The sequence below is a fragment of the Balaenoptera borealis genome (assembly GCF_965194805.1).
Source record: "Balaenoptera borealis genome assembly, chromosome: 15".
NCBI classification, from domain to species: Eukaryota; Metazoa; Chordata; class Mammalia; order Artiodactyla; family Balaenopteridae; genus Balaenoptera; species Balaenoptera borealis.
In genome coordinates this window covers 76,695,655-76,716,429 of record NC_138871.1, presented here as the reverse complement: position 1 = coordinate 76,716,429, position 20,775 = coordinate 76,695,655, and the positions used below count along the sequence as shown (strand labels likewise).

The 20,775-nt window shown below is 35.2% G+C and overlaps 1 protein-coding gene across 11 annotated transcripts in view; it reads right to left on the bottom strand.

The window, feature by feature from the left end:
• The window catches only part of PUM2 (pumilio RNA binding family member 2), a 92,423-nt gene that overhangs the window by 59,017 nt on the left and 12,631 nt on the right, over window positions 1–20,775 (bottom strand). For 5 of the 11 annotated variants that reach the window (XM_082358493.1, XM_082358492.1, XM_082358494.1 and 2 more), the window contains exons 2-5: window positions 12,313–12,381; window positions 4,505–4,613; window positions 1,278–1,465; window positions 545–714 (exon numbers count right to left, since the gene is read on the bottom strand). In XM_082358493.1, the coding sequence (XP_082214619.1) occupies window positions 545–714; window positions 1,278–1,465; window positions 4,505–4,613; window positions 12,313–12,363 (518 nt within the window). In that variant the 5' untranslated portion in view covers window positions 12,364–12,381. Of the gene's footprint in view, window positions 1–544; window positions 715–1,277; window positions 1,466–4,504; window positions 4,614–10,298; window positions 10,356–11,260; window positions 11,404–12,312; window positions 12,382–20,775 lie in introns of those variants that run through there. The other 6 variants (XM_082358491.1, XM_082358496.1, XM_082358497.1 and 3 more) reach the window with 3 other exon arrangements.

Here is a 20,775-nt window from a genome sequence, read left to right as displayed (position 1 = left end):
ATCTGCAACTGAACTTAAATTCTGAACTTAAAACTAACTTTGGAAGTCTCTAATATGTTCCCCCCCTTCCTAATTTCAGCAAGATTAAGTATTAGCACAAACTCAAGAGTAAAAGCGGGGATAGGAGATACAATACAGGGATAGAAGAGGAAACTCTACAGAAAGGTGCTCAAGAGCAAACCCAAGAAGAGTTTGCCAAGAAAAATCACAGATTAAACCTAAAATTCACTAAATTTTAGCAGGGAGAAAACAGTTAAAATTTAGACTACCATATTAGCAGAAAGGTAACGGCAGCTTCTAACATTATTCCTTCAATGGAATGCATTGTTTTAGAGACTTCAAAGAATTGTTTTTTTAAAAAATGGCACATAATCATTAACTAATATTCCTTACAAAAAATTTTAAATCTTCCTCCAGATTAATACAAGGTACAAAGGGAAATAAAAAAACCAAAATTGGAAAAATGTCTACATCAGTCACATCAGCTAGTAGCAATAATCCCTGAAGAGATATGCTTTTCTTCTTGAGAAAGTTAAAATCTTACTTAAAATCTTTGCAATCGGCATCCATTCCATTTGGCAAACCTCTGCCATTTATTTTAGAATCATCATCATCTCCTTGTTTAAGATCTCTGTTTTGGTCCTCCTCAAATGGAGAAGCCTTGCCTTTTTGATCTCCTTTCTCAGGTCCATCTGTTTCAGCATCTCTAGTGCCCTGAGGAAAAAGAGTCTGTTTGATTCTGAATATTTAATAGAACACAAAAAAAGGCACCATGAGGTGACCTAAAACTATACTATAGTGCATGTAAACAATAAAAACATTGAATCTTATTTTAATTTCGTAGTCAACTAATTTATAAAAGGCCAAAAAAATTGAGTACAAACCAGTGATTTATAACAGAAGGGCTAAGGCAACCTTAACTATAGCGGTGCTGGAAAAGCAGTAACACCACAAATCAGATAAAAATTCTACTTAATGCACAGATGATTTTGTTTTTTTACTTTCATATCAAGTACTATCATGAATATGCAATTTTAATCTTACAAATTTTGTTTTTTAATTAATATGGGTTTTTTTGGTAACATGGTTAAGATTAGAAATATTCCCAGTGGTTCTACCATTTCATGTATTTCAAGTGGCCAAGACAAGAAAACAAGAGCACCAATAGCTATGAAATTTCCTTTAGTTCTAGGAAGGGCCAGAAAAAGAAACTGGCTTAAGGACAACCAAATAACAATCAAGCAATTTAAAAACCTTTCTTTACTCAAAATACTTACAAAAGTTCCCTTCCTAAATCGAGAATCCAATTTATCAGCAGGAGAAGAACTTAATACATATTCTACCATGCTCACACCAAGGCCTCCACTTTCTGATCGCGGAGACAATATTGCATTTACTTCACTGTTTCCATGAAAACCCTGTCCAGATCTTCTCTGTACCATAATAGGCTGGGACATTGAATGGTCTGTTTGGAAGAAAGAACACAATTACACATTCGTACTTTTAAGCTAACAAAAAGTATTTACATGAATTAATATACTAAAGTAAGAAAAATCAGCATATTGTTTTATTTTGAATATTACTGTAATCCTTATAAAAAGATCTAGAGTCTGTTGAGACTCACTGACCTGGGCACATTTCTTGAGAATACAGATTAAGAAAGCCATTTGCTAAAAAGCAGGTAAAAGCCTATGTGAAGAACAGTCAAACCCAAAGTTCAATGGAGATAGAAACTAACTTGACATCTCCACTGCCTGTAAGCATCTTATTAAAAAGTTCTAAACAATTCAGAACAAAAAACTTTAGAGATAAAACCTGAAATAAAAGTAACTTCTAAACTGGCAGAGGCACTTCTCAAGCTCACAGTTACGTACTGGACAGATTCAGAACACACGGCTGTACTGCTATAAACACAAATGACTAAGTTTAGAAAAACCAGTAATATCACAGAATTTTCTATTCTTGGTATAAAAAATTAAGTATCCCTTAAGATTTTTTAAAAAACACCTTCTAGTCTAAAAGTTTTCCATTTATTTTTAACAAAAAATTCATCCATATGGTATGAATACATTTTCTACATATTTTTGTGACAAAAAGAAAAAGCAATACTTAAGATTTGAAAGCAAAGAAGATACAAACATAATAAAACATTTGAGGAAGAGTCACACAGATTTGCAGAAAAAAATTTTAAAAAGGAACCAATAAGCCACAATTTATATCTGGCTCATATGTGAACACGTACCACACTAAATACTAGGCATCATCCTCAAAGGGTTGAACTATCATAGAGGTATACTCACTCATCATTTTATTAACTGCAGTAATTTTTAAATGACTGGTACTTTTGTTAAACCATATTAAAACACTTCCATGTCAGTACCTTTATCCATGAGATTAGTCATTATATTTTTTCATTCAGTCATTCACCCATTCATTCACAGTTTAAATGTTGATTTACTGTCTCTCCTATGCTGGGCACTGTGCTATGTATGGGGAATCCAAGAACAAACAGTCCCTGACTTCAAAAGAGACTATAGGTGTAACAAGAGGCAATCATAATAGAGTAAAAGCACTTCAATAAAAATAACCCAGGATACTATGGGGAACAGAAAGAAAGGGCATCTATCAATTCTTCCCAGTCTTAGAGTGAATCCCAAAGAAGTGATATGAAGAGTAGAGAACAAAAAACAGGTGAAAATGGGAGTGGAAAGAGCATTTCAGTTTGAACATCCTGGTTTCTCTAAGGCCTAAAAGTGCAGGAGAAGACAACGAAATTAACAATTACAAGTAACTCAGTTCAGCTGAGAAGGAAATATGTGTATGATAAAATCTCCTGTAGTCATGGAAAGAATCCTAGAATGACAATTCTTTTAGGACAAGGAATGTGTTATTCGTATTTGTACATGCTTGGCATTCAATAAATGTTTGTTCAGTAAACACAATAATCCATTCATTTCTATTTTTCTCATTTCTCCTGGTAAAGACTAATACTCATCTTCAAAATTTTATCCGTACAACTAAAAAAGTTAAGTTGGAAGAGGGAGTGGTACAAGGAATTAACTAAAATTATGAACTTGACACTAAAAAGATACATCAGGAATATATAAACAGTTGCTTAAATGTTTTATTGCTGGTACTAGTTGTCCTCCAAATATAACATACCAAAGATATTTCCCCACCATCCATCTTGAAAATATCTCTCATTACCATGTTGTGCTCAAGATGTTTTGCTTTGGAATGCTTTAAAAAATTTTGGTTCTGGTAAATAGAGCAATTAACCATTCAACTTTCAAAATAAAAAACCAAACACGTCTATCAACCAAGTTTTCAAGCACATTATTTTAGCAAAGAAAGTGCCTTTTGTGGGAAAAATGTATCCTAGTCCTTATGAGTGCAATCTATATAGGTTAATACAAATCCAGAAAAAAAAATTCCTTGAGGATGGGGATCATATATCTCACTTATCTTTGTATTCTCCAAACCTGGCATATTATATTACATATTGTTTGAAATCAAAGAAAATTCCCAGTATTTTAGTCTAATTTAGTAGTTAGCAAAGTTTTCAATCTTTTTCAGTTTTGACTATAAAACAGTATTAATCACTAAAATTTTCCAGCTTTTCCTAACTTAAAAAAATTATTTTACCCCTTAAAAACAAAATTTAAGACTATATAGGAATTAAAAATCTTTTTAATAATTTGGAGAATAAAAAAGTACCTGGCAATTTACACCCAAAATATAAGGTTAAGTTGATAATTATCATCCAGAAATTTGTTTTTATATTACTTTGATCATTTTGTATAGCTTTAGTAAGCTGCATTAAACTTAGTTACAAAGGGAAACTTATTTGTAAAATACATGTTCAAAGTTCCATGTGTATATCTCAAATTTTACTAGTCAGAAACATTTAAAAATATAATCAGTACTATTTTAAGAATATAACTATGCTCTTTAATTTACCAATAAATACTGTCACCCTTGTGAGTTATACTCCTTACACCCCAGTTCCTTTTCCCTTAAGAGTTTCTTGGACCTATGTCTCTCTTCACTACTTACGGATATCAAAAACATTCAAAGTCTGCTCCCTTTCTGGGAATTCTACCTTACTAAGGGGGTTTACTTCCTTTGTGGGTGTGGCTGACGTCTAATAAAGCTTGACTGAGCTGCAATTAAATAAATCAGTCACTGTCCATTAATACAATTCAAGCTTAAAAATTCCTATGGTTAATGTGTCCTCTATTTTAATTGAAATTCAGAATTTTATAATCAGAGTTTAACCTCAAATAAAACTTCTTAATAAAATCTTATTGTGACAGACATTCCTAATCAATAAGTGGACCATTAGATATGAGTTACTTTACATACGAAAATGTGCATTATAAGGATATATGAAATCCTCACAGATACTGCAAAGTTTCTCCAAATACTGTCTGGGGGGCAGGGTTAAAAGAAAATTCAAGTATTCAACAAATTCAGAACTCTCACACATACACCAATAACTTACGAGAAGTTCCCCATGCAGTCTCTCTCCATTCATCATCTCCAAGAAATATGCCTTTTTGTCCATCTTTTGTTGAATCATCAGGTTCCCAAAATTTTTTGGTAGGCAAAAGCTATTTGGAAGGGAAAAAAATATTGTATTTAAATTTTATTCTAATTACAAAGAGCTAAAACATAGAGGAAAGTAAACTTACCACCAACAGGCACAAGTTAGTTTTCAATGCTAATGAAAATTCAGATGACCTATTTCTTAATTTGTCCAGTTAACAATAACTCCCCACTTATGCTTAGATACTGGCTCTAATAATTCTAGACCTGAAAAGTCGACTTCAGACTTTTCTACATTTTTCAAATGGTTTTACTGTCATGTGATATTTTTTATAATTTTTTTCAAAAGACTAAATTTCTTAATACAGTAATACAATAAAAATATCTAAACAAATGATTAAAATTTTTCCTTTACTTCCAAGTATTGCCCTTGGATCACCTCCTATCCTACAGCTTCAATGATAGAAAATTTTCATTCTTACTTCACAATGTAATGGAGGTGAACTACACAATTCTTCCTAGGTCCTCAATACTAACAATCTATTGATCCCAAATCAGGAAGCTATGGGATGGCAGAAGAGACACATAGAAAAGACCCTTAAATACTTTTTGAGGTAACAATGTCAAAGCCCTGTGCCCTATCCTATACTGTAACATACACAAGTGTATAAAAATTGTGTTGATGTAACCATTCAATGATGATTCAAAATGTACATTTGGCCAATTCCTAATGAGACTTTAACGTTCATCCAGGTCTCCCCTCTCTACCTTTCCTGACACTCAGAGGAGGCAAACTGAGGATATGTTTGTTTGAAAAGAACAGACTGGTTTCTAAAACATGCATTTGACATTTAAATAAGCATCTGTAAGACACCCATCCCTCTCAGCCCATAATTAGGTCCTCATAATCAAACCTGTATATACTTCTATTACTACACTTATCACACTAAATTACCTGTGTTTGCCTCCTTAAGGGCCTGGTGACCTTATCTTCAGAGAGCTCACAAATATAAACCAACCATAATAAAATGAACTTAGTGAAACCTGAATTGGGTCTGAGAGATAAGACTGTATGTGTGTTGGAGGTTTAAAGTGTGAATGGAAGGTGGGGAGGACACAAGAAATTATGAACAGAGGCACAACTTGAGAAAATGCACAGTTTGTAGAATAGGGTGTGAGATGGAGGAACAGATGTGGGAAGCTGATGTTGTTAAAGCTATCTAGGCAGACTATGAGGAACCTCAAAGACATGCTAAAGAAATACCAATAGTATATTACATTGAAGCAACAGGGACTCAAGAGAGGATGGCAAGAGTGACACTGTGTTTCAGAAAACAATTCAAGTTGTAAGTTCTAAGAATAATGGATATTCTAGACTAGAGGCAAAGAAATCATTAAGGAGAATTACAACAGAGCCAAGACGACAAGAACTGAAACAAGGTACTGGCAGAAAGAACTGAGAAAATAAAATGGATTTCAGAAACATTCAGGAGAGTCAACAGGATATGAATAAAAATAAGGGGAGGTCTGGGACTCCCCTGGTGGTCCAGCAGCTACAGCTCCAAGATCCCAATGCAAGGGGCCTGGGTTCGATCCCCGGTCAGGGAACTAGATCCCACATGCCGCAACTAAGAGTTTGCATGCCGCAACTAAAAAGTCCCGCACGCTGCAACGTAGATCCTGCATGCTGCAACTAAGACCCGACACAGCCAAATAAACAAACAAATAAATATTAAAAAAAAAAATAAGGGGAGGTTGATAAAAAGAATAAAAGTTTAAAATGTGGGTAATGAGGTAAATGATACTACTGACCAAAACAGAAAAAAAACAGGATAAGCGGCTTCGGAGGGAGGAGGGAAAATTCAATTTGGGCATATATCCCTAGGATCTTTTGCTAAACTAAATATTATTAATTTTACTGCTATTTTAGGAAAGAAAACTTTTTGCATGTTAGGACCTTCCTGAGCTGCAAACGATTTGTATTTAAAGTATAGACATTTTATTTACTTATTTTTATTATTTTCAAAGATTTTATTTATTTATTTTGGCCACGCTGCATGGCTTGAGGGATCCTAGTTCCATGACCAGGGATCGAACTTGTGCCCCTGCAGTGGAAGGGAGGAGCCTTAACCACTGGACCACCAGGGAATTCCCTAAAGTATAGACATTTAAAACAATAATCTGCTCTAATAAAGATCCCGGTAAAATACAACCTCTGTTGCTGCGATTTTTAAAAATCTCACTATAAAAGTTTCATGAAAATATTCAAACAAAATGTAAATCTGATAATACAGTACTAAAACACTGAACTTGATATATTTAAATAATTGAACATTTATTCATAGTAAAACCCAAGTTAATCCCTTTAAAGTACTGTATAAATAAGCCATTTCAGGCAGAAGGAAATGGCTCCTGAGCAAATAATGCTTTTATCCTATACTTCATAAAGAAAAATGTTTTAACAGCAAAATAAGGATAACAAATAAGAAATCAGAAATGAAGTTACAACAACTTAGTAGAAGCATTTATTACAGACATAGAAGTGGCTGAAACAAACTAATCTTCTGAGGTAAGAGAGATAATAGAATCTTTTTGAGGAGCCTATTCCAGTCTTTCGGGATAAGAGTCCATGTAGTACAGTAGTAGTTCATAGATCACTGCTTTGACACCGAAACTGTAAAACTGGGGGCGGGGGGGAGTCTATGTCAAGCACTTACCCAGTGTGCTTACTTTCTGCCAGGCACTGGGCTATGAATGTCTCTTCATTTTGCAAACATTTATAAGTTATCACGGACTGGCAAACAATTTAGTAGTTAATAAAATTAACACTTTTCCTAACAAAGGCCCTTATCACCATTCTAGAAACAGCTGTGACAGTACAGACACTGATTTCAAATATTTTTAGAGAAACTACTGGCTTGTGACCAAGAATTAAGGTAAAATGGACTAAATATAGGGGAAGGCAACAATTCAGGATATCCAGGATAGAACAGTTAAAAAGAAAAGAAATGAAAAGAAAAGATTAAGTGGTACAAAGGTTGGAATAGCAATAAAAGTAGTGTTTTGCCCCTGGAGACTCTTTTACTATAGTAGAAATGGGAGAGCACAAAAACAAGGGCTAAGAGATCTTGAAGATCTGTAAAACATATTATCCAATACTGTTTCATATTAGTTCCCTAATTCACAAAAGCTCTAAACCAAGGTCAAGCAACTCAGTATTTCTTGTCAGCCTACTCCTCCATCCTTCCAACTCAGAAATCACTGGGTGGACATACAAATTCATCCCTCCACTATCCACCATTTTATTAGTTCTTTCCTTCAAGAGGCACTTATGGCTTGCCCTTTTCCATCTCCAAAGAAATCAGTCAACACCATAGTATACTACCACAAAATAAATAATTATTAAAATTCCTGCTAGAATTTATACTATGAGGTGCACTTACACTTCAGATTTTTCTAATACAAATTGTTATGTAAAATCACCAAGCCAAGCAAATTAATATAATCCTAAGAATTAAAAGAACTTGAAGGCTCTATGTCTACATTATAGTGTTCATATAACATCCAAACTGGGACACGTTTGAGAAAGGGAGTGCTATTAACAATTATGCCACGAAAACACGTATCTGGACAGTCTGGGCAAATTAGGATGTAAGGTGACTCTATTTACAATGGAAGTTCATAAAAGATAGGCAGGCATAGATGCTAATAACCAAGTGTGTAGAAAACAACAGCCACAAGGGAACTCCAGAATGGTGCTTTTCCAGACTTTAATCTTTTCCGTTAATGAAAGATATCAATACTTAATGTTTTCAAATCATACTACTTCCCCGAATCTTCTACATCCCCAATATCCCTTAATATCAGCAGCAAATATTATTAGATGTCATCACTTCCAATGGGAAGCAGTACTGTAAATAGTCAAGGCACTCAAGAGTTCAAACTGCTCTTCAAGCACTGTTTACTTGGTATTGGGCCAGTTAAGTAACTGTTCTGAGCCTCAGTTTCTTCATCTGTAAAGTAAGGATAATAATAAAGCTACTGTTATAGAGTTTTCTATGAGGCAATAATGAAATAATATAAGTAAACTACTTAGAACAGCATCTAGCACGTGACAAACATACATATTACGTATCTTCACTACGAAAAGTATGAATCCTTTAATATTCTAAAACATGAGTAACACGCTGACCAGCAACATTTAACTGGCTGATTATTTTAAATGATTATAAGAGTATTCATTACAAAAATCTTGTCTATAGCTGTTTGCCTTCTTTTTTAGTTTGAGTATCCTAGGGGGATCATGAAACCACTACTTACATCAATAAAAAACAGCTGCCTAATAAAGTCACATTTTGCATAAGGAAAAAGAATCAGAGGTTAAATAAACTATCCAAGATTACATGTAAGATTACATATATAGCTAGTAAGTGGCAGCATTAGGAGCTGAAACCATGACTGTTTAATTCTAAAGCCCATTTTCTTTACACTTAACTACCACAGAAGATGGTTCTTTCCAATCATAGTCTAACTCATCAATATTTCTAAAAATATTCAGTTATTAGGCCACGACTAGCCATAATGAAAAAAATAAAACAGTTCAAGATGTTATCAGGATATTCAGACTATATAATGTGGGAATTCATGAGAGTGGATAAAGTTTGTGATAGAATGTCTAAGATAGGGATTTACAGACATTAACGATAATCAGCTATTTAAAACAGCTGGTTTCCATTCCAGTTATCCCTAACAGCTCAGATCAGAGCTAGAGCATTTGGGAGATATATGTGATTCATACAAAAGGCTATTCTTATTACTACCTTCAAAGAAGTCAGTCTTTCTCACTAGTGATACAGCACTAGTGATAGATCACTAGTGTTATAGCACTAGTGATAGATCTGAGAGAAATATATAGCACTAGTGATAGATCTGAGAGAAAACAGAAGTCTCCTTACTCTTCTCTCCAGTACATTTTCCACTTCACCATACTACCTGGGATCTTAGTACAGAAATTTTCTCTAATGTTTTCTTTAAATATTACTGTGTCAGAAAAGAAAGGAGGGAGCTTTATCATACTAAGCTATGAAAATACTCCCCCAAAACACATTAACTCAGTGATTTAAAGTTAAATTCTGGGTTCCCTAAAGAATTTCAGCCAGGAGCCTCTTTTTCCATACACACACACACACACACACACACACACAAAGTTCCTGTTTAATTTTCATATATAAAAATAAATAGGCATGTGTCTCTGCAGTGCGGGTTTAAAAAACCACACTAATGAAGCTGAGTTCAACTGCCTATGGGTTAGCTTTGCTCTTTTTAAGCCATGTGACATAACACAAACTGTTAGGCCTTTTGACAAAAATGTGCTATGGAAAAAATTGGAAAGGATGAGTTTATGAATGGATGAATACAAATCTGCTCCTATTCTGGATGAACAACTAGAAGAAACCGCCCTTCTGATGATGAGTCAGTAAAAGTTATCATGATGTACATAACCCAGTACATTTGAAAATAACCCTGTATGTAATGCAGTGCTTTGTACATTATAGATTTACAGCAACTTAAGACATAATAAGTAAAGCTTTATTTTTAAAGAAAAAGTCAAGATAGGGCAATATATTAGAAAAGGATGTCACATTAAAAAAAATAAACAAGCAATTTTAGAAAACTCAAGAGCCAGAAACTCAAGGCTGCTTTTAGGTTATTAAAATGAATGAATTCTGGGATAAAACAAAAAACCTCACCTGTCAGGAAAGGAGGAGAAGACTGGTGAGAGAGAGACAGGCAAAGAAGGAAATCCCAGAAGGTTCCCTGCTGCCTGCGAGATGAGGAAAGATAGAAAGGCTTGTGGGAGAGAGAACCCAGAGACAGAAACCTCAATAGGTTTCTTAGCTATCTCTTAGAGGTAACAGAATTAGTTGGTAAACTGTTAAGAAAAAAACTTAATTAGTGAGTAACAGCTTATTTAAAAATACATTTTTAATAGATGAAGGTCACAGAAGCACTGACCTGCTGCTACCTGCCAACAACCAGACAGCCTAACCCTAGCCATTTTTACTCTGCATATCTGACATTTCCATTAAGAAAAGCCTAGATTTAAGCTTAGATCATTTAACATGCTATTAAAACCAGCGTCTCTTCTCCAGAAACCTCAAATACCCCTCCCTCCACCCCCCAAATACCTAAACTCTCTCAACTACTGTTTCTGATCATGACATTTATTTTTAAAACTGCCAACATGTCTTTGGGTTTGTCAAATACTACTTAAAAAGGGAGAAAAAAAGAGCCAATTTGTAAATACATACACAATGTAGATCTGCAAAGTAAAGTGTCGTGGGGTCTAAACAGAATCAAGGTAAGGGTGTGACTTTGTCTGGTCTTTAAGAAAATCAAGTTCAAGTTTGTCACAGACTAGGCTGAAGCACTGTTCAAACCTGCTTTTAAGATATGTTATTCTGCTTTCTAAAGACCAAAGAAAACAAGTAACAGGGAAAAAAACAAAAGCCCTTTTCAACTGCTGCTTCTTATTCACCCATAGTGTAAATAATACCTAAGCCGCCACTGCAGCACAGTGAAGCCGCAAGGTTCTTTTTTAGCTAAAAAATTATTCCCTCTCTCAAATTTTCTTAGGGCCCAGAGTTTTACCTTAAGCGCTGGACTAACAAGTTTACTTTGGCAATACTTATGCTTAAGCACCTTAACTCACCCTTAAATCAGTCCTCTGAAAATGACAAACTCTTTGGAAAACGCTGTTCTGAAGAAGGGGAGGGTTAGCTAGCTGCAGGGTGCCCTCTTGTGGCCCAGAAGAGTGACTGGACTCTTTTTCTGCATCTGAAGAGCACAGCATTGGATGGAGTGAGTCTCATGAAGGTCTACCAAAGTAAAATAATCTCCAGGAGCAAGCGGTTAATTACACATCTTAGGTCTGTTCATGGTTATTTTCTATTATCAAAGTCCACACTATGTTAGTACTACAGAACATGACAAAACAAAAATGTGACGGCAAGGGTTTTCATAATCAATTAAAGTTTTCTAAATATTCATTAAGTATATGGAAAACTAAGTATTTTTGATGTCTTAAATTATGTAATGGTGAGGTTAAATGGGATGCCCCAATGAAAATCATAGATTAACAGGACTGATAAAAGCCAAAATTTTAGAGTGCCCACTGTGCCCTAGTCATTCAAAGCTAACAATCTACAGAGGAGACTAATATAAAACAAATAAACTGTAACCAGTAATATAATAAAAGTATGTACAAAGATCCATGAGAAGTCAGATGAGGAAGTAATTAATTTTACTGCAGATATCAATGGGACAATTAAGAGTCTTTTTCAGTAGAGTCCTGCAGAGGATTAGAAGTTTATTAAGCAAACAATGAACAAGGAGAAATTTTTGTAAGAAAGAACAGTGAACAATTAAGTGTGGCTAAAGCAAACATAGCATACATATATAAAACAGCAGGACAAAGATCAAGGAAGGCTCTTTTCTGATCAAAGTGATTATGGTCCATTACCAAAATAGAAGACATTATCTAATCAGGTCAATCAAATCAACTAGACACAAATAACCTCACTAAAATTACTGCTAAAAGTTAAAAAAAAAAAGCTGAAAATCCCACAACTATAGATTTCAAAAGCCCACATCATTTGGAAGATATAACCACTATTTTCAAGGAGATTTATGGTTAAAAAACAAGTCTCAATGGCTCAAATAATCAAAGTGAGGTATACATTCTTAGTATTCGTAAATATTTACCTCTCCCATTCCCCGAGATTCTAATGCAAGAGCTTGAAAATCATGATTCATTTCATCCACAGATCAAACCTGTTGAATAACAAAAAGAAACATTAGTAGAAAGAAAAATTTGAACAACAGACTGCATCAACTATTTTTATATTACATTGCTGCTATTACTGATGTTATAGCATGAGCTGAGATGGACAAGAATCCGTTTCTCTATAAAGACAGGTTTTCCTAAATAGAGCACCATAGCAATCTACACTAAAATTAGTGGGAAACCTGGGGTCAACGGTTCTTGGATTATTCTGTGTGCCAAAAGAAACCCCTACTAGTTTCCTGCGCAAAAGAAAAGATGGAAAGTAAAGAACAGAAAAAGTGAGCTCACGTACTAAAATACAGTTACCTTTTTTTTTTTTTTTTTTTGGCCATGCTGCGCCGCATGTGGGATCTTAGTTCCTGGACTAGGGATTGGATGCCTGCCCCCTGCCGTGGAAGCGTGGAGTCTTAACCACTGGACCTCCAGGGAAATCTCCAGTTATCTTCTTTTAAAAAAAATGCTGTAATTCCTATTGCAAAATTATTACTTTGCACTACTTCTTTAAGATTTCTCAAAATTTCTCAGAATTTCATTATTTGTACATCTTATACCAATGATAAAAAAATTTTTTAAAGTGGTGATCCAGTTCTACCTCAAAGCAACATATAATCTGCTGTGAGAGTAATTATAATATTCAGAGGTTTCCTTAAGAATAATTCCTTTCCCTACAATAATCAAAACAGCATGGAAATGGCACAAACACATAGATCAATGGAACAGAAGAGAGCCCAGAAATAAACCCATGCACTTATGGTCAATTAATCTACATAACAAAGGAGGCAAGAGTATACATGGAAAGAAGACAGTCTCTTCAACAAGTGGTGCTGGGAAAACTGGACAGCTATATGTATTAAAAAACAATGAGAACATTATCTCATACCATATATAAAAAAAAAGCTCAAAATGGATTAAAGACCTAAATGTAAGACTTGAAATCATAAAACTCTTGGAAGAGAACATAGGCAGAACACTTCTGACATAAATCGCAGCAATATTTTTTGGATCTGTCTCCTAAGACAAAGTAAAAGCAAAAATAAAGAAATGGGACCTAATTAAACTTAAAAGCTTTTGCATAGCAAAAGAAATCATCAATAAACTAAAAAGACAACCAACAGAATGGGAGAAAATAATTGCAAATGATATGACTGACAAGGGGTTAATATCCAAAATAAACAGCAGATACAACTCAATTTAAAAAAAAACAAAAAACCCCACCCCCAGCCAAAAAAAACACACATCCCAATCAAAAAATGGGCAGAAGACCGGAAGAGACATTTTTCCAGAGAAGAAATACAGATGTCTAACAGGCACATGAAAAGATGCTCAACATCACTAATTATTAGAAAAATGCAAATCAAAACAACAGAGATATCACCTCACAACTGTCAGAATGGCTGTCATCAAAAAAATCTACAAATAACACAGGACTTCCATGGTGGTGCAGTGGTTGGGAATCTGCCTGCCAATGCAGGAGACAAGGGTTCGATCCCTGGTCCGGCAAGATCCCAAACGCCGCGGAGCAGCTAAGCCCGTGCACCACAGCTCCTGACCCTGCGCTCTAGAGTCTGCAAGCCACAACTACCAAAGCCCGTGTGCCTAGAGCCCGTGCTCCGCAACGAGAGAAGCCACCGCAGTGAGAAGCCTGCGCACCGCAACAAAGAGTAGCCCCCGCTTGCTGCAACTAGAGAAAGCCAGCGCGCAGCAACGAAGACCCAACGCCACAATCAATTAATAAAAACATGGGCCAGAAATTCCCCTGAACTTGATGAAAGCAATATTTACGGATTCAAGATGCTCAGTGAACCCCAGGCAAGATAAATAGGAAAAACAAAAACGAGACCACACATCCACACACATCATAATAAAAGTGCTGAAAATCAAAGAGAAAATCCTGAAAGCAGCTAGAGGAAAAACATTATAAAAAGGGGGAAAATGATGAGTGACCACTGACTTTGCACTAGAAACAATGGGGACCAGAATAAAAAGGACAGACTTTAGAGGGCTGAAAGAAGAAAAATGCTAACCTAGAATTTTTATCTGATGGAAATATCCTTCAAGAATAAAGGCTAAAAGACATTTTTAGATAAAAGGAAAATAAAATTTGTTAAACAGACTTCCACCTCAGAAAATCCCTTAAAAAAATTCTTAGGCTAAAGGAAAAGGGTACCAGATGGAAATTCAAATCAGAAAGGAATTAAGAGCACCAGAAATGCTAAGTACGTGCATAAGTACAAAGGACTAGTTTTTCCTCTCAATTTCTTTAAAACACATATGCCCATGTAAAGAAAAAATTTCATTATGGGTTTGATAACATATGCAGATGAACCAATTTACATGTACAACCAATATCTACTATAAAAAATATCTCTAGCCATACCATCATGACACCTAGTGATTTAAAGCAAAACCCAGTTTGAGATCAAAATACTCTTATCACACAACATTATACAGTTGGCCCTCTATATCCATGAGTTCCACATCTGCAGGTTTCACCAATCAGGGATCAAAAGTATTAAAAAAAAAAAAAATTCCAGAAAGTTCCAAAAAGCCGGGAATTAAATTCCCTGAGGGCTGGCAGTTATTTATCAATCCATAGCACTGACATTGTATTTACAACTATTTACAAAACATTTACATTGTATTAGGTATTATAAGTAACCTAGAAATGATTTAAAGTATACCCTAGTATGCACACAGGTTATATGCAAATACTACACCATTTTATACAAGGAACGTGAACATCCTCAGATTTTGGTATTGGGCTGGGGAGGCACCTGGAACCAATGCCCTGCAGATACCGAGGAACAACTGTACATCCATAAATACATACATAGTTTGGAGGGGCCCCCAATTATCTGATAAGTAAAGGAATCTTAGTCCAAATGTGTCCTACACTTCTCAGTCACGCAATCAAAGTTCTACATCTCACATGACACAATTCACTCTAATGTCTAGTATGGTCTGCTCAAACCATCTTTGATTTCCCTTGTTTCTTTAAAATTTCCTAAATTTGGGCAAGGTCCATTTTATTTTTCTATTTAAGTACTTCCTAGGGTCTCCATATTGCCCTAGACTCGATGTCCTTTATATTTTTTCTTAAGATGATTTACATTTGTGATTTCACTTTCTTTAAAACTTACATTTAAAAAAAAAAAAAAAAAAAAAAAAAACTTACATTTTATAGACCTTGTATTTTCTAGATTTCCCATCCCATTACAGCCTCAACTTCTTCCAAGCCATCAACTGTTTCCCAAACCTAATGGCCAATCATTTGAAAGCTTTGAGATACTGCTGACATGTTATCAGGAATCATGTATTGATATTTTCAATCACCTAAAGAGGTGTTCTAATTTCTTAAGAACGCTTCAAATTTAAATCCTACCAACTTGACAACGCAGCCATATAATTCTGAGTTCATAATTCAATTTATGAACATACACTAAATGATATTAAGCCCTGAAATCTGGGCTCAACATACAAAGATCACACCAATTACAGTCATTAAAAAAAAATCTCGGGCTTTCCTGGTGGCGCAGTGGTTGGAAATCCGCCTGCCAGTGCAGGGGACACGGGTTCGTGCCCCGGTCCGGGAGGATCCCACATGCCACGGAACGGCTGGGCCCGTGAGCCACAACTACTGAGCCTGCGCGTCTGGAGCCTGTGCTCCGCAACGGGAGAGGCCGCGACGGTGAGAGGCCCGCGCACCGCGATGAAGAGCGGCCCCCGCTCGCCGCAACTGGAGGAAGCCCTTGCACAGAAACCAAGACCCAACACATCCAAAAATAAATAAATAAATAAATTTATTTAAAAAAAAAAAAAACCTCCCATGTGACATCTTATTTATCTGTATCCTCTGAAGACAGACTGTCCTTATTAAGATAATTATTCCACTAGGGCCAAAAACATAAGATTCTTATTATTTAGGATGGAAATAGTTCTAAAATGGATTCATTATTCTGCAATCCTGAAGAAATAATGGACAAATTTTATATTTAAGATAATGTGATAGAGTACAAATAGTATGTGATTTTGATTCAGAATATAAGAGTTCGAGTTTTAACTTTTGCCCGTTGTCTAACCTCTAAATCTTACTTATCTGCTGTGAAGATCAAACTAGATAATGTATCCAAAAGTGTTTTGTGAGCAATAAAAAGTGTTCAACAAATAACTAGTTATTATTAAGACCATCATTACATACTACTCAAGAAAGAACTGATACTTCCTTAGACTCTTGGGGTGCTCAATGTTTTGTGTTTCTTGTATGCTTCTGTTAGTATTTCAGCCTCCTGCCTTCTTGCCAGGTTAAATATCACTTGACTTGAACATACAGTATCCCTTCTGACCTTTCTAATTAGGTTGCTTTTAATTTGTAGTAATCTGTAGCCTCAGATGAGTGTGGTAGACTTGTAAGAGTAAATAAGCTCTAAGAAGGAAACTACCTCCAACAAACAAAAAAACACATTCTAAAGTTACAATCCTTTCTTAGGAAAGCAATTTGCCAGCATATATACAGGTTCGTATATCTTGAGCCAGTCTCCCCAACTTTGAAAATCAATCCTAAAAAGAAAACCTAAATACAAAAAAGTTTTATGTAGAAAGATGTTTGTAGCAGTGTTGCTTGCAGATCCTGAAATTATAAGCTGCATAACTGTCTCACAATAGTTAAGTGATATAACACATCTATAAAGTATCGTGTAACTATTAAAAATATTAAAAATCACAATTTTTATTTTATTACAATAAATCTGTATAATCTATGAATGAGAGAAAGAAGATTTTTATTAGTAAAAAAGGAGTAGACTTAAGAAATCTTCTCAGGAGTAAAAGCATCAGAGCTTTACCAAAGCCCCTTCTTTGCTTACTTCTACATTTTCATCTGTGGTCCAAATAGATAAGGTAATAAGTTAAAGAAACTTTGGATAAATGCGAGAGGTCTCTTAGCTATATGGATCCACATACTTTTGTGGTGAATCATGCCCTAGTGCAGGGGTCAACAAACTTTTTCTGTAAAGACCCGGACAGTATACATTTTAGGCTTTACAGGCCATATGGTCCCTCAACTTCTCAACTATGCATCTGTAGCACAAAAGCAGCCATAGACAATAAGAAAATGAATGAGCACGAATGTGTCCTAATAAAGCTTTATTTATGAACAGTGAAGTCTGAATTCCATATTTTTCATGTGTCACAAAATATTATTTTTCTTTTGATTTTTTTCCCCAACCATTAAAAATTCTAAAAGTCAATTCTAGAGAGCAGTTCAAACAAAAACAGGTGGTGGGCCAGATGTGGCCTGTAGGCCAAAGTTTGCTGACCTCTGCTCTAGTGCATTTACTCTCGACTGTTCCACAAAAAATCAAATGCAGATAATTCACTCTCAAACTCGAGCAGACCCAAAGTTAAGCATCAGGGCTTTGCTTTCAACCTTTTCATTTATACTCTCACCATGTACATTTTTTATTTTAATAATGAACGGGAATTTCAGATTACGTTTAAATGGAGGTTATTATTTTCTTTCAATGAACAGGGTGGGTTATGGGGAAAAGACTTTAAAAACAAGACAAAACAAAACTCACAAAGCAAGACTCAAGCTCAGCTTTTCAGTTTAAGGTGTTATCATTTATTTCAACTATGAGAACGCAAATAGAGGAGAAAGTGGGCAAAACAATGAGATACAAAGAAAATAAACACTTTCGATTCTTCTGCAATGACCTTCATATTAACCATAATGAAACTGCAGGGGTAGGGGTCACACATATGCCACTAAGGACTCTTAAAATTTCTGCGCTGGTGTCACCTGATGGCAAGGGAAAAGAATCTGGACATAATTTAACAACTCTCCCCTGCATGGTTAGACCTAAGGGAGAAAGGGAACAATGTCTTCTTTCAACAAGCAATGGAGTATCTAGCTATCAGTTATATAATACTGAACTAACTAGTTCCCTTGAAGAAAATGTATCCCAGAATTATATAGTACACACTATACTGCTTGGGGGTGTAAAGTCTGTCTTCATTGTTTTTTTTTTTTTTTTTTGGTCTGCATTATTATTATTTTTTTTTTTTAAAGAAGATCCTTGCAATCTAAGTTTTTTTTTTTTTTAAAGCTTCTTTCTTTCTTTCTTTCTTTCTTTATTTTTGGCTGTGTTGGGTCTTCATTTCTGTGCGAGGGCTTTCTCTAGCTGCGGAGAGCGGGGGCCACTCTTCAACGCGGTGCGCAGGCCTCTCACTGTCGCGGCCTCTCTTGTTGCAGAGCACAAGCTCCAGATGCACAGGCTCAGTAGTTGTGGCTCATGGGCCTAGTTGCTCCGTGGCATGTGGGATCTTCCCAGACCAGGGCTCGAACCCGTGTCGCCTGCATTGGTAGGCAGATTCTCAACCACTGAGCCACCAGGGAAGCCCTGGTCTGCATTATTAAGCCATGAAGTTTTCCAATATTATTTCCTTAAACAATTAGAATTTGCTAACATAGAAAATACATAATAGAAACTTTTCTATGGACAAGACCATGTGTAATCTTGAGGTAAATTTAAATTAAAAAGTTAATAGTTTTTGAGGTTATGTTTCCTAGCAAAAGAAGGGTGTCTTATTAAGTTCTAAAATTTAACAGTATTAGCTAATTTTTCTGTAGACAACATTTTTACTAATTATGTGAGAAAAACAGATAAAGTACTTCAAATAACAACTTGGTTAGGTTTTGTGGGTTTTCATATTAACTAATGCATAAGCCAAAAGGTTTACAAATAGTTGGTGTAATGAACCAAGAATATGCATTATTTTCTCAGGTAACATCTGATCCAATTCCTTACCATATGCCTACCATAAAAAATAGGTTGGGGGGCAAAAACCATTTAAAGCTACAATAAATGGTATTAAAGCACCAGCATATAACACCAATTACATTTTCATAGTATTATAATTAGTTCTATTTTAAAGCCATAGTAGTAATTAAACTCTGGAGTTAAAGGGGCTAGGAACTGTGTCTTAGCCACCAAAATGCTCAATATATACTGAATTAAAAAAAATCATTCTATATTTTATGAAATGTAAATTCAGATCATGAAATCATCTAACATCTGGATAGTGACTGTTTATAAATGCCTTCATATATATTATTACACAATGCTCATTTTAATAGAGACGTAAACAAGACTTTTCCTCAGACTTTTTGTACAACTGAAAACATTTACCGAACATAAAATGAGTGCAACTTCCCATTGGCACTACTTCTCCAAACTGGTCCTCTAACACCTGGAGGCTGTTGCTACCTCATGCATCCATTACAAAAACAACAAAATTACATGAAAACTGGGACTTCCCTGGTGGTCCACTGGGTAAGACTCCGTGCTCACAATGCAGAGTGCCCGGGTTCAATCCCTGGTCCGGGAACTAGATCCCTCAAGCGTGCCACAACTGAAGAGTCTGCATGCTGCAACTAAGAAGCCTGCATGCCCCAACTAAAAGATCCCACGTGCAGCAACAAAGACCTGGCGCACCCTAATAAATTTTTTAAAAATTACATGAAAACTTAATTGATTCACGTAAGTCAATACACACAAAGAGTAACTTAAGCTGCTTACAAAATATTCTTAGTCATACTCCTTGGACTGTTTTTAGTGAACATAATCATTGAGCATTAGTGGTATCCATTGAAAACAGGTACTAAAGTCCTTAAGAATACCTTAGTCTCTCCAGCATAGTAAATCACGCAAATTTTCCAACAAAATTCATTTGTTTAGCAATGTCTTTTCTTATCCATATGACAAAGGTAAATGTAAATCCAGGTTTAAGTATTTCTGGTAGACCATTAGCCTTCACAGACTTAATATTAAAAATCTCTAGGAACCACCATCAACACCTAGTAATCTGTTATTTATCTGGGGGTACAAATTGAATCACATACTTTTCTAGTGGTGTTGGACAAGTCACTCAGGTGGTAGCTAAGCCAGGAGCCATAAATATTTTTTTGATATTTGCTACTCATTTGTCCATGTACTTCATGGGGGAATTACATACTTGTTTTACCAGCATTAAGAACAGTACTGTATAACTGACTTGACTATATTAAGGAAAAGTCAGATTTTACATTTTGAATAAAACTTGGCAAAAAAAAATGTGTTATCAATATACAGACTCCCAGAAACTAGAAATCTTCAGAGACCCTAGCTCAAATCTTCTAACTAAGATTAGAAATTAAGATTGTTTCAGCACCGGCATTAAGACATTAAATAAATGCTTACCAAATATTTATGTGCAAGAATACTTTAGCTCTTTGAGGATCAATCTCAGATATCATATTTCTCAAGGAGACTAAATAGGGTAAATATATACTTATGTAATGCAAATATAAGGCAAGGTATTTTTTTTTCCTTAGAATTCTCTCA